This window comes from Zootoca vivipara, chromosome 13 (genome assembly GCF_963506605.1).
Source record: "Zootoca vivipara chromosome 13, rZooViv1.1, whole genome shotgun sequence".
In the NCBI taxonomy this organism is placed as follows: domain Eukaryota; kingdom Metazoa; phylum Chordata; class Lepidosauria; order Squamata; family Lacertidae; genus Zootoca; species Zootoca vivipara.
Window position 1 is genome coordinate 48,231,211 of NC_083288.1, and position 13,948 is coordinate 48,245,158.

General features: G+C 50.1%; 1 protein-coding gene across 1 annotated transcript; it reads right to left on the reverse strand.

Moving 5' to 3' along the window:
* Positions 1-4,411: 4,411 nt before the first annotated feature.
* Positions 4,412-7,515, reverse strand: IL25 (interleukin 25). Its single transcript, XM_035136983.1, has 3 exons — positions 7,498-7,515; positions 5,458-5,711; positions 4,412-4,679 (listed from the first exon to the last, which is right to left on the reverse strand). Exons 1-3 carry the CDS (start codon positions 7,513-7,515, stop codon positions 4,412-4,414), a joined length of 540 nt encoding a protein of 179 aa, XP_034992874.1.
* Between the last annotated feature and the right edge of the window lie 6,433 nt (positions 7,516-13,948).

A 13,948-nucleotide genomic window follows, 5' to 3' on the forward strand; every position in this document is an offset into this window, starting at 1 on the left:
GATATGCAGAAGATATTAAAAATAAATTTTAAGGAACCACAAAATGAGGGGAAAGGAAGTCAAGTTTTGAAATGTTAAAATGATTGAATTTTTAAATAAATGTATAAACCTGAAAAGTATAATTTTTTAAAAATATAAAAAAACATGAATCTTATAACTCTCCAATGGTTTGACTCCTCCCCCCCCAGGCACATTCTTCCATTGTCTCCCAAGAAAGACAGATGACGACAAAAGCATTTTTATATCCCATCTTTTTATTCATGGCGACTTGCATGGTTCTTCCTCTCCTCGTTTTAATCTCCACAACACCCCTGTGAGGTAGGCCAGGCTGAGAGGCAGTTACGTCCTGAGCTTCATGGCCGAGTGGGGATTTGAACCCTAGTCTCCCAAGTCTTAGTCCAGCACTCTAACCACTACACCACCGCTGCCTCACAGCTCCCAGTTCCACTAACAAACTGCAGTTCCCAGGATACTCTCACTGTGTGTGTGCGCGTGCGCTTTAAATGTATCTATTTAAATTCGTATATGGCCCTTCATCCGGTTGGCAACATAAAAATACAAGATAAAAACACAAAATAATAAATGTACAGTTGCACATACAAACTTTCTGCTGCCTGAAGCAATGGACCGAGATGGCACTTTCCACATTCCAAGTACAAATATCTGTGGTCAGCAGGAGGTTAGCCTAGGGAGGGCAGGCTCCTCAGAATCTGCCGCCTGAGGCAGCCCATTCACTCTGTACACAGGAGTGTGTGAGTCAATCCATTTGTCCATTTAGCACAGTATTGCCTACGCTTTCCAAGGATCCAGGCCTCTGCCTCGAGATCCCAGGGATTGAACCTGGGACTTTCTGCCTGCAGAGCAGATGCTGCGCCCCTGAGCTACGGCCCGTTCCCCACCCGACCCTCCTGCCAAACGGCAGGGCCGGCCCTGTTTCACAGATTGAAGCCCACAATGTGAACTGTTATCCTTGACCGGCACATGCAAACACGTGAGCGCATGCACACCGATGGGAGGGGGTGGGAGCCAGAATTGTAAACAATGAGTTCAAAAGAGACTAGATTTGCATGTGATCCAGTCTGGGGACATTTCTCTGCGGAGCCACAATGCCTGTGAGATAAACACACAATGATCACTCACTCTCAAGGGCAGCCGGGCATTATTGGCTATGCTTGAGAACCTTGCTCTTCCTCGATGTGGCCTCTATGCTTATCTGGTTTTAGATTTGAGCTCCCAACCACCCCTTTTATTACCAACCTCTCCCAAGTCTGCATCTGTCTTGGAATCACTTTTAGATGTTGTAATCGCTTTGTGTGTCGGCTGCTCTTGTCTCCTTTGAAAGGAAGAGCAGGATATAAATTTAATAAATAATAATGGAATAATAATTGCAGTGGGTTGCATCAAAGGTACCAAGAAGTGTTGTCTGTTTGTTGATAAACTGCATTTTTAGGCCACTTTTTTTTTTACTCCCAAGAGCTCAAAAATATGTTCAATATATTGATACAAGTCACAAATCACGGGCAGGCATCTCCCCACCCAACCACACCAGTGAGATCCCACAGAATCTGGAAATATCTAAATGCTGAGCTCAGTCAGGAGCCAAACTGCCCCCCCCCCATCCACCTGCTCGGTCCAGAGTCCACACTCCACCTGGTTCTGGAAGAGAACTCCCATTCCTAATCTTCCAGGCTTACCCGAACTCTCCTGCTCTCTCCCAAACATACCCCCTGGATTCTGATTCTCGCAGGCAGGCAGGCAGGCAGGCAGGCAGGCAATGTCAGAGTGACACGACACACATGGCAAAGATTCCACCTAAACATTAGGAAGAACTTCCTGACAGTAAGAGCTGTTCGGCAGTGGAATTTGCTATCAAGGAGTGTGGTGGGGTCTCCTTCTTTGGAGGTCTTTAAGCAGAGGCTTGACAGGCATATGTCAAGAATGCTTTGATGGTGTTTCCTGCTGGGCAGGGGGTTGGACTGGATGGCCCTTGTGGTCTCTTCCAACTCTATGATTCTATGATTCTATGATTCACATTTATAAAAATACAAATAGCAGGAAGGGAATGTAGAGAGACAGAGTCTTCTTATGTCCTCATGGTCACTGTTTTCTTTTCCCAGAATTCCCTTCGCACTGATGTGTCATCCAGGTGTTCCTGTGTGGATGGAGAAGGTGGGGCAGAGCCCCCCCCCACTTGCCAGAGGTTTTTCTCCTGTCTCCCAGGGACACCCATGTCACTTTGTTTCGGAAGGAAATCCCAGCCGGCTTTCCACGGCTACTGCAGGAGATTTGCATCTCACAGACGGGCAGGAAAATACCTGCGATAATACGATGGGTAACCATGGCAAAGTAAACAGAGTGGGAATCTCAAGAACAGGAATGCTATGGATGTGAATTCTGGGGCACCGGGGAGATAGCGAGCTCTCATTTTCCCTGGGCCCAAGGAGCCTCTGATTCCACCTTCCAAAACCTCAATCCCGGAAGTCAAAATTCCATCCGAGAATATGTACAGTAACCAACACAGGCATGGCCTCTTGGAGCATGTGCAGAGTGCCACCACACCTATCACCGCGTAGCTACAACTCACATACAAAGGGAGGAAGTCCCAAGAAGGTTCTCACACCTTCCCTTGCCTGGAAAATGTTAGCATTAATACAGGGGGATTTGGTGTCTGTAATATCCAGCTCCCCATCTCTCTCAATGAAGCCAGATAAGCCACACAGCCCATGGGAGGTAGCATTGCCCAGTGGTTAGAGAGCGGGATACCATCTCCTGCTGCCCTTGCTGGACTTCTGAGCCTGGGTCTTCTGTGCAGCAGGAGGAAATGCAACAGGTGATGTGCTCTCTTTCCTGCCTACTGTCTTGCATCACCTGTGACATTTCTGTCTGTTCGACAGCTGTTCCGTGCACCGGATTCTTGCCCCGAATGAAGCTGAGGGACATTGAAACGTGGCAAATTCACGGCACAAGCTGGTTCTCTGTGCTCTTGGGTGGTGGCAAGTAGGATGACATCATGCGGCAGGCAGAGTGACATCATCGTTGCAGGTAGCAGGGTGGATACATCAAAGGAATATCTCCAAAGGAAAAGTAGCGTAACAGCTTCATTCGGGAATCATGCAGAATATCTAAGGTGGGAGCAGTGGGCACACTTTGGCGGGAGAGGAAAGCGGAGGGAGAGGGAAAGATCAATCTGGGACTCTCAAGGCAAGGAGGAGTCGGCAGCGGAGGGGTGGGGGCCATCGACTCAGCCGCAGGGAATCACAGAATCGTAGAAGGGCTGACTTGGAAGGGACCCAGTGGATCATCTAACCGGGGGGGTCCTCAAAGGGAGGGGGAGTTCTGTTTTCTCTGGATGAAGAAGGCAAGACACATTCTGCTGTCTTTGGAACGTTTTATTGAAAATTTAAAAATAAATACATTAAGGCAAGATGGTTAAGTTTCTTTGGGACAGCAGACAAGAGACAGCGGATTTTAGTGCAAGTGTACAAATAGTTGAGAAACGATCCTGACCTATAAATGTGGGCATTGCTAGCTATAGGGATGAGCAGAGGGTCACACTCACAAGCCAGGATAGGGGATGGCAAGGCTTACCAGGGGATATTCTTCTGTAACAAGTTGCTCCTGCAACAATTCATGTGTGAACATTTCCCCTCTTGCCATTTCGTTTGGCTCTTCCTAACTTTATTCTCTAATGTCACTTAGAGTTGCCAGCTTGGACCCTGCTCCTATGTCTTTAGAAGAAGTCGGCCAGATGTAGCGATATTTAGTGGGTGACCAACTTTTTTTCTTGCCAATGCTCCTCTACATCTAACAGAAAATCCGCAGCTAAGCACACGTTAGAAGGCAGAGGAGCATTTGCAGGAGAAAAAGTTGGTGCTCGACTTTTGGCAGAGTGGGCAAACTGCAATAAGAGAGAGACAAGGATTTACCTGGCAACTTAATCTGGGTTTATCTGCAAGAGAATCCGATATCCCCCAATTGATATATCTGAGTGTATTAGAACAAGCCCTTTCGCTTTCTCCCAGTATGCTCTACACTGCAAAACCCAACCATATCTAGGATAAGCTGTCATGACAGCCCCCCAAAGGGCACAGAGGGGGCCGGGATTCCGCAAGAGCGCAAGAAATTCCATCCCCGACCCCTGTTCCTTATTGATGCTGTTCAAGCTGGTCCTCAGCGACCTTTGGGGAAAGCTAAAGATTTGAATCCATTTTCAACCGGACAGTTGAGGATGCTTTTCATTTTCACTGCAATTAATTCTGAAGTTAAAAAATAAACAATCAGACAGTGATGTTCTAGTGTACCCAGGTCCTGAGGGTGGACACACGGGTGGCAGCCTGTGAGGGAAATAAACTCTGCACATGTTCAGAGGCTCCCTCCCTCTGAATCCAATCCACGGTCCAGCTTCAAAGCCTCACTGTGTGGCCACACAGGTGCAGGCCACGGGCAAAGGATATTTCCGCCGCTCAAGGTAGAATGACTTGTGGTCATTCTCACAACGCCTTCGATAGTAGACGGTTGTGTCGGCAAAGATCGGTTCGGAGACTCCGTTTCCCTCCTTCTGGACGAAGGTCTTTTGGGTGACCTTTTTCACAGGGTGCCTCAAGGAGACGCAGGAATCTTGGCAGATGCACTCGGCTCTCCAGAGGAGTCGAGGGTAGCGGGAATCCTCAATGTCTTCCCTGGGGGAGGCAAGAGAAAGGACAGGTCTGTCTTTGAGCCATTGATGGCTGGATGGGGGTCTGATGGGGGGAATGCGCTGGGATGCTGGTTGCGGAGTAATGGACGGGGCAATAAAATAAAAATAAAATAAAATAGTGTGGGATGAGGAGCTTTGGGGGACTAATGCAGGGTTAGATAGCCTTCCCCAACCCGGTGCCCTCCGGATACCTGGGAAAGGAACTCCAGTTACCCCTGACACTGGTCTTACTGGAAGGGACCCTGAGGGGCAACCAGTCCCTGCAAGGCAGGTATATGCAGCTGTCCCATTCGGGGATCGAAGCTGCAATCTCAGCCTCCTCTGCACCATGCTCTAACCCAGGCACCCGCAAACTGCGGCCCTCCAGATGTTTTGGGACTACAACTCCCATGATCCCTAGCTAAGAGGACCAGTGGTCAGGGATGATGGGAATTGTAGTCCAAAACATCTGGAGGGCCGAAGTTTGGCAATGCCTGCTCTAACCAGCTGAGCTCTCCAGGAAATCTAGAGGGCAGTTTTGGTTGTGCCTGGCAGGGCAAAAGGGATGCCTCTATCTTACCAGTCGGTGGTGCGGCAATAAAACTGCTAGCATGTTTGGAAAGCTAAGCAGGGTCCGCTATGGTTTCAAATTGGATGGGAAACCACACTTCAAGATTCCTGCATTGGAGCGATGGAGGTTGGACTAGAGGACCCTGGGGGTTCTATGTAAATGGGACGCATGAGGGGGCAAAGGAATAAAAGGTACGATTGTTCTCTCTTACACATATCGCCAAGGAGAACTGGAGGCCATGTTCTTCCCTAGACCAGTAATCGCGCTGCAGTTGTCAGAGGAAGACGCAGACCTGGAGGATCGGGCGGAATGAACAGACTGGGTGGAATGGGCAGACTGGGAGGAATGGCTGTTGAGTTCCTTCACGACTTCATTGAGTGTCGTCTCTTTACAACAGTTTGAGGAGGACATACATTGGAAGGCCTGGCTGGCCACAAATGCCGAGAGCAGGAAGCACATCGCAGCCTAGGAGAAGGAAGGAAGGCCAAGGGAGGGCAGCGGTCACAACTGGTCATGGTGGAACAGCCCAAACCACAGCTCAAAGCATTCCTTTGCCTTACAGAGAAATCTAGTAGCCCATTTCCCACTCCCTTTTCCACGCAGCCTTCGTAAGTTGGAGTACTCCGTTCCCAGAATAACGTGGGCAGGGATATCTCCAAAAATCAGCCTGGAAAATTGGCAGAATCAAGTGGTACAGTCTATCCTGGACTGTGTCATTTCCACCTGCTACATTTTTATAAAATACTGTAAAATCATTTTAAATGCTTACAATATATATGATCCATTAACTATTATTATATTCATGCTCTAATGATATGATATAGTAAATGATATATTTTATATGTAACAATGCAAAATATCTATATAGATATACAGATATAGATACACACTTGAAATTTAAGCTGTGTTTTATGTGCATTTTTTCCACACACCACTTGGAGCTCTTCGATGAAGCTGCTTGTCAATCATTCTAAGGAAATGCATAACCAAAATTGGAATCCTCCCCATGTGAGGGATGGAAGGAAGAAGACAACAGCCACAACTTCCTTGCACATCAAAATCTAGCATATCAGGAACAAGGCTGGTTTACAGGTAGTCCTATTTTCCTGACATGCTACTTTTCTACATTTAGGGCGCTCACCGCTTAATGGGGGGAGATTCAGACTCACAGCCCAACCATTCCTCCCCCATTTGGAAATCTCATGTGCCAAAGTCAGGACAATGCTTGTGCTTCGGACAAAGTGGCCTTTGCTCTCCCCCCTCTTTTTCTAGCTCACCTCAATGAGCCAAGGAGCAAAGTGGGGGCAGCCCCACACAGTCACTAGACTGAGTGAACTGAGAGTGGAAATTCCTTCCTGTCTCCAGAATACAGGGCTCAATATGGCTGCTGTGTCCCTCCCACCTATTGCCTACCAAGCTTCCAGATGGACAGAAATTAAACAGATGAGGAGTCAATAAATAATAAAGAGCACAACTTATGATCAATAATCAGATTCCATTTAGATCGGGCAGGGGAGACCCAGTTTGTGTGGCTAGACTACAACACCCATCATCCCTGACCACTGCTCCTGCTTGCTAGGGTTGATGGGAGTTGTAGTCCCACAACAGCTGGAGACCCAAGTTTGAGAAACACTAGACTGGGAGTCATCGCAGAAAGGAAACTTGCGAAAGGGGGACAAGATGATAAATCAAGGGGTTGCCCTCCGGTTATATTTAAAGCTACCACTCTCACCAGTGCCAGCCAGCTTGGCCAATGTAAGGAATGATGGGGAGGCGGCGTTAAAAATAATTCCCCCCAGCCAACAAGATGGCCGAAGGCCACGGTCTGACGTGGCTTTGACAGGGGGATCGGGCGAAGCTGTGGAGGAGGAGGGAAGGCCCTTGGACAGCTCTCAGCTTTGATGACAAAATTGGAACCTCCAGGACCAGCAGCACTCTACCTCTGAATAGCAGTTCCTAGCAAGGAAGAGTGGGAGGGGGCCGGCTGGGGCCTCCGAGTGCCTCAGGAGCCAAATGGATCTCCGCTTGGATCCAAGAAGACCCTACTCAGGTTCTTGTGAGAGACGGTTGAAGGTTTTGAGGATGGGGTCTATACACCTGTTATTCTACTTGGAAGTCAACAGCACAATTTATAGCCCCCCAAACATTTCTTGGAACTAGCAGCAGAACCCAAAGGGCCTCCCTATGGACCCTGCTTCAGCCTCCCCCCTGCCCCTTCCCTCCGTGTAAGGAGCAGAATTGGCACACTTACCAGCTGAGTCTTCTCCATGTCAGATCTCCGGGAGCGGGGCCTCGTGTCTGTAGAGAGCTCAGGGAACTGCTGTCACTACGAGCCTCGGGATCCCTATTTTATGGCCTGCAAGATTCCATTCATTCATTCCATGCAAATTTTGGGGGTGAACGAGCACCTGTTTCTGGAACATATAATCAATGTCTCCTTTGTTCAGTTTATGCTTAATGGGTGACAGAAGGTGCCTTGCAGGATCAAGGGGCCCATCGGCCTCATCCAGACGGACTCGTCTTACTGACCTCTGAATCCAGAGTCTTTCTTCTGAGAGGGGACACAACCACATGAAAACCCAAAACGAGCCATGAGAGTGTGAGTTCTCCCCTTCCAGCTCTTCCCTGGCACCTGGTATTCAGAGAAGATAGATTGCCCCTGACCATGGAGGTTCTCTCTGGTGCTCCACAGCTTGCTGCAAGGCTCTCCCTCAAAGGGCTGTTGCACCAGTACTGAGCAATGGAGGCTGAGAGCTCTTAATGCCCCTCTCTTCTTGGAAGTGCATGGAGTTCTGGACAGGGGAATAGCTTCATGGGTGTCAAGAGCGAGTCAGCAGTCGATCACAATGTGCATGTTCCAGTTAACTCTTCATTAGCAAAACTCTGTTCTGCAGAGGTGTGTCAGACCTCATGAGCACAGAAACTCCTCTCCGGCACGTCTTGCCTCCATGAAGCAGTGCTGAGACTGAGGGTTCCTGTCTCCTCACAGCTGTTGATGTCCCCTCCTCTCCAGGGTTTTCCCCAAGCAATCAGAGACTGCGCCAGCATGAAGCCAACCTCTCCCCCGCCCTTTTCACGCCTCTGCCAGCTCCAGGAGACCAGGTGGAGGGCAGCTGGTTGCAGGAGGTGGAGGAGACACCCAGCACTCTGTACCGGTCTGACCCATCTCTGCCTCTTGGCCTCCTTCCTCTCCTGCTTCAGCTTCTACCAGAATCTCCCCACTCACTAAACCCTGTTGCCTCTTCAGTCCTTGACCCCTCCCCCTCCCAGTCTTCTCCCTCTGACCACCCATTTTCCTCCAACCACCGATCCTCAGGCTCTGAGCCCTCTTCCCTTGGGGGTTCCCCAGCTGGTTCCTCCCACCATTCCTCTGGGGGCATCCAGTACATGACAATGGGGTTGGCCCCACACCTTGGCCAGGAGGAGGGGGCTCTTCACTTGGAAATGTGGCGCTAGACTTGACCTTCGCCCAGGCCCTCTGGGTCCCTGGCATCTCAGTTCTCAGGGGTGGCAGCACACCAGCGAGACCCCACGGCCTCCAGAAGGATCCAGATGCTGAGCTCAGGAGCCGTCCACCTGCTTGGTCCAGAGTCCGCACCCCTCCTGGTTCTGGCAGAGAGCATCTTGCAAGGGAAGCAGATCCTCTGGGAGAAGCACAGCAAGAGGGAAGTGGGGGTGGGGGTGGGGGTTAAGTCCCAGGAAGCGGAGAGGGCTGCTCAAAGGCAAAGCTCACTTTCGGGGGGCGGGAGGGTTGTCTGCCAGTGACAACGATGTTGCTTCTTGCTCTGCTAATGCGCAGAGCCATTTCCTTTGTGGATCCTTACTTAGGCCATTTCCTCACCTGGCTATTCCGGGAATTGAACCTTTGCTGGATCCGGGAATTAGAAGGGGGTTCAGGCACGCAGCCTACCCCTGCCCAAACTCACAATAATACATACTGCCCCCCCCGCCCAGTTCCCACCCCTCCTCCTCACCATCCCATAATTCCTGTCTGTCCATCCCTGGGGTTCAGCCCTCATTCAAATTATGCCCTAGTCGAAGTTGGAGGGGAATATTTACATTAACAACCACACGACCCATTTTTTAAAATGCGTCATCAAGGCATTTCTGCAGAAAGGAGCCCTTTCCCCCAGATACACCTCCTTGCCAGAGGTTTCCCTCCTGTCACCCAGGGACCCTGTTTCCCTTTGTTTCGGAGATAAATCCCAGCCGGCTTCCCATAGCTATTGCAGGAGATTTGCATCTCCGCGGTTTTGACTGGCAGGAAAATGCCTGCGATAATACGATGGGTAACCATAGCAAACTAAACAGAGTGGGAATCCCAAGAACAGGGTTATCGGGGATGGGGGGGCCAGAGGGAATGAAGCTGGGGGAGCAGTGATCTCTAATTTCCTTCAGGTCTAAACAGCCTCAAGTCTCACCTCTGGGATCTCTCAAATCTCCACCTTAGAATGTGTGCATCAATACCCAAGGTAAGACCTCAATGGGCATGTGCAGAGTGCCACCCCCCTTCACTCATAACCCCCACACAAATGTAGGTTTTTCCAGGAAGGATCTGATAGCCTTCCTTACTTTGCATGCATGACCACTGATTCTGGAGAACTCGGGGTGAGAATGACCCAGCTCAGCCCCTGGCTCAGTGGGACTGAGGTTTCCCAAAGATCTTGCCCATCCCTCAAGGGTTAGAGAGCAGGGTGCCACCTTTTCCCCTTTGCCAGGCCTCTGCACCTCGATCTGCTCAGCATCAGGCAGAAATTCAACAGGTTATTTGCTTTTTGGCGCAGATACGAGGCCCAGAACAGCTGCCCTGCGGAAATATCATAAGAAGGCAGTGGCACTTCACCTGTTGAATTTCTTCCTGCTCACAATTGACTTGCCTTGAACCGGGTTTGTGTGTGGAAAGTTTTGCCATGCTCTCTTGCCACTAGACCACTACAGCTGTGGGAGCGCACACTTAGCAATGCCAAGCCAGGAGTCGGTTTCCAAAATCGGAGGTTATATTTGAAATGTAGGTACAGGTATGGCATCCTTCCTGGAGCTGCCGACCCTAGTTTGTGGGTCATGTGACTCCTCAGTGCTGTGGGGGGTGGTAGTTCACTGCACATGCTCTTGAAGACCCTGCCTGTGTCACAACTCTACATATTATAACGATGGATATTTGATCCTTGTGGTGAGGTTTGGTAGGTCGAACCAGAGACTGTTGAGACCCAGAGAAAATGAGAACATACCTTCCAAGTGCCTCCCCCCCAAAAAAAGGGACACCTGGTTTTTTTGTGCCAGATCTCGGTGGGGAAGATTGCTTCTGCGGGTTCAAGTATGGAGGCTCATCTCAGATTCCCAATCGGCCAGAATTTACTCTGGGATGCATTATAGGACAGAGCCCAAGAGTCTGTGAGAGCATTTCCATAGGGGCAAACACTATATGCAAACATATGTCATCTTATGGCTCATTCACGCCCCTCTGCTTTCCCCCAAGGAAAAGCCAGCACTCAATCAGAGCACGGTAATTTGCTCCGATTTAGCACTAAAGAGTGGATTTTCCCTGGGAAAGGAGCGGGGCAAGGGCGAAAGCAGAAGTGTGGGCGAGCCCTTAGCTGTTTAGCTTCTACCCAAAATCATGGATGGGCTGGATGCCAAGGAGCGGTGGCAGGGACCGGCTGCAGAACGCCCAGGGGAAGACGGTTCAGAGCCAGGGGATTGGTGGTGTTGGGATGACGATGAGTGGTCAGAGGGCGAAAAGGGAGCAGACTGGAAGGAGGAGGTGTCAGAGGCTGAAGAGGTAACAGGGTTTCGTGAGCAGGAAGAGTCGGTGGCAGAAAGCAGTCCAGAGAGAGAAGAGGAGGCTGGAGAGGAGCAAGGCCCAAGAGGCAGAGAAGGAACCAGGGCAATGAGCTTCCTCTCTCCTGGCCTCCCAGAACCAGGAGAGGTATGAAGAGGGCAAAGCAGAGACAGACCCCTTGACGGAGTCTCAGATTGCTTGGGAAGGACTTGGGAGAAGAGGAGGGAAAGCGGCCCTTGCAACTGCGTCATTGGTGCAAGATCTACTGGGAAGAGAGGCTGAGATCACCAGGCCTGGCCTCCTGAGCTGTTTGTTTCTTTGAATAAAGCATTAACTTCACAAATACCATGTGTGTTATACCTGACCTGCTTCTGGCACCCATCATTGGCCCCCAAACACCCCCAGCACCTCACCATCTCTCCGCTGGCCATGACCCATGAGATACAACTTGCGCAACCTGTTTTTTACTGTACGTGTCAGGACTCTTGTCCTGACGGTGGTCAGTTCTTACCAGCCTTGTGGTCGGGTCGCATTCCTGTGTAAAATGACACAGTCCCCACCCGCTAATAATGGGCCGAACGGTAATTCCACCTTAACTCTGGGAGTTGCCTTTGGCTGAGGGAATCCTGGAAAAAGGAAACAGCGTGCAATTTCACTGAAGCAGGATTTCCATAACCACAAGGAACCCCTTTCCCCAAAATCAATGTGAAAATGAGGCTGCACTGCCCCCACCCCTGACAGCCACCCCCCCACCTACAGGGATTGGCGTTCCTGGGATTCCCACTCTGCTTACTTTGCTATGGTTACCCAGCGTATTATCAACCAACCGCACAGGTATTTTCCTGCCCAGCTAAACCACAGAGTGAGATGCAAATCTGCAATAGCCGTGGAAAGCTGGCTGGGATTTCTCTCCGAAACAAAGCAATCGGCCATGTGTCCCTGGGAGACAGTAGGGAAGCCTCCATCAGGGGGGCAAGGGGAGAAAAGGTTTCTTCCCGGACAGCTCCACCCTTTCTCCAGAAACACCTTGGTGAGGCAGAAGAAAACGGGAAGAACAATTGTGCAGCGGCAGCTTTCCGACTACGACCTAATTTGACTGCGGATTGAACCCCAGAGATGGACGGATAATGATTACGTGGCATTGGTGAGGAGCGATGGGGTTGAAAAAATTCTTGCTCCTATCCTCACACTCGCAATAGAAATATTATATAACCTGATGTTGGCTTTGACGGGGAATATAATGTGCACAAATGCATCTATGGATAATGTCAGAAATGTGGGGATTGTTGACATTTACTAGTGTTTAGACTGTTGCACGTGTGTGTGTGTGTGTGTGTGTGTGTGTGTGTCCGTGCGCACCCCTGCAGATCCTCCAAGTGTCCCTATTTTCCAGGGTCAGTCCCAGATTTACAGAAGCCATCCCAGTTTCTGGTTTGATCCCAGTTTCTGGTTTGATCCCAGAACATCCTGCTTTTCCTTAAAGGTAAAGGGACCCCTGACCATTAGGTCCAGTCGCCATGACCGACTCTGGGGTTGCGGCGCTCATCTCACGTTATTGGTCGAGGGAGCCGGCGTACAGCTTCCAGGTCATGTGACCAGCATGACAAAGCTGCTTCTGGCAAACCAGAGCAGCACACAGAAACACTGTTTACCTTCTACTTGCACTATGAAGTGCTTTCGAACTGCTAGGTTAGCAGGAGCTGGGACCAAGCAATGAGAGCTCACCCCGTCGCAGGGATATGAACTGCCGACCTTCTGATCAGCAAGCCCTAGGCTTTGTGGTTTAACCCACAGCGCCACCTGCGTCCCCCTGCTGTTCCTTAAAGGGTAAAGGGGCCCCTGACCATCAGGTCCAGTCGTGTCCGACTCTGGGGTTGCGGCGCTCATCTCACTCTATAGGCCGAGGGAGCCGGCGTTTGTCCACAGACAGCTTCCGGGTCATGTGGTCAGCATGACAAAGCTGCTTCTGGCGAACCAGAGCAGTGCACGGAAACCCCGTATACCTTCCTGCCGGAGTGGTCCCTATTTATCTAATTGCACTTTGATGTGCTTTTGAACTGCTAGGTGGGCAGGAGCTGGGACCGAGCAACGGGAGCTCACCCCGTCGCAGGGATTCGAACCACCGACCTTCTGATCAGCAAGCCCTAGGCTCCGTGGTTTAACCCACAGCGCCACCTGGGTCCTCCCGCTTTTCCTTAGGACATCCCTATTTTCATTGGATAAATGTTGCAGGGTATGGAGTTAAGCAACCACCGAGCCAAGGAAACCATACAACTATACAACCTTTAGAAGACATCTGAATCTCCTGTATAGGGGAGATTCTTTAATGTTTAATGTTTTATTAGGTTTTTATTTTTTGTTGTTGTTTAGTCGTTTAGTCGTGTCCGACTCTTCGTGACCCCATGGACCATAGCACGCCAGGCACTCCTGTCTTCCACTGCCTCCCGCAGTTTGGTCAAACTCATGTTGGTAGCTTCGAGAACACTGTCCAACCATCTCGTCCCCTGTCGTCCCCTTCTCCTTGAGCCCTCCATCTTTCCCAACATCAGGGTCTTTTCCAGGGAGTCTTCTCTTCTCATGAGGTGACCAAAGTATTGGAGCCTCAGCTTCAGGATCTGTCCTTCCAGTGAGCACTCAGGGCTGATTTCCTTCAGAATGGATAGGTTTGATCTTCTTGCAGTCCATGGGACTCTCAAGAGTCTCCTCCAGCACCATAATTCAAAAGCATCATTTATTCGTCAGAGTGGCTGGAACTATTATTTCATTAAGGAATAGGACATCCCTATTTTCATCAGAGAAATGTTAGAGGTTATGTTCCTGTTCAGGGGACCCTCATTGGAAATACCCATCCCAGCCTGTTTCCAAGGGGTTCCAAAAGTAGGAAAGCAGCAAGCAGTGAGCTCCTCTTCTTGTAGACTCCTTT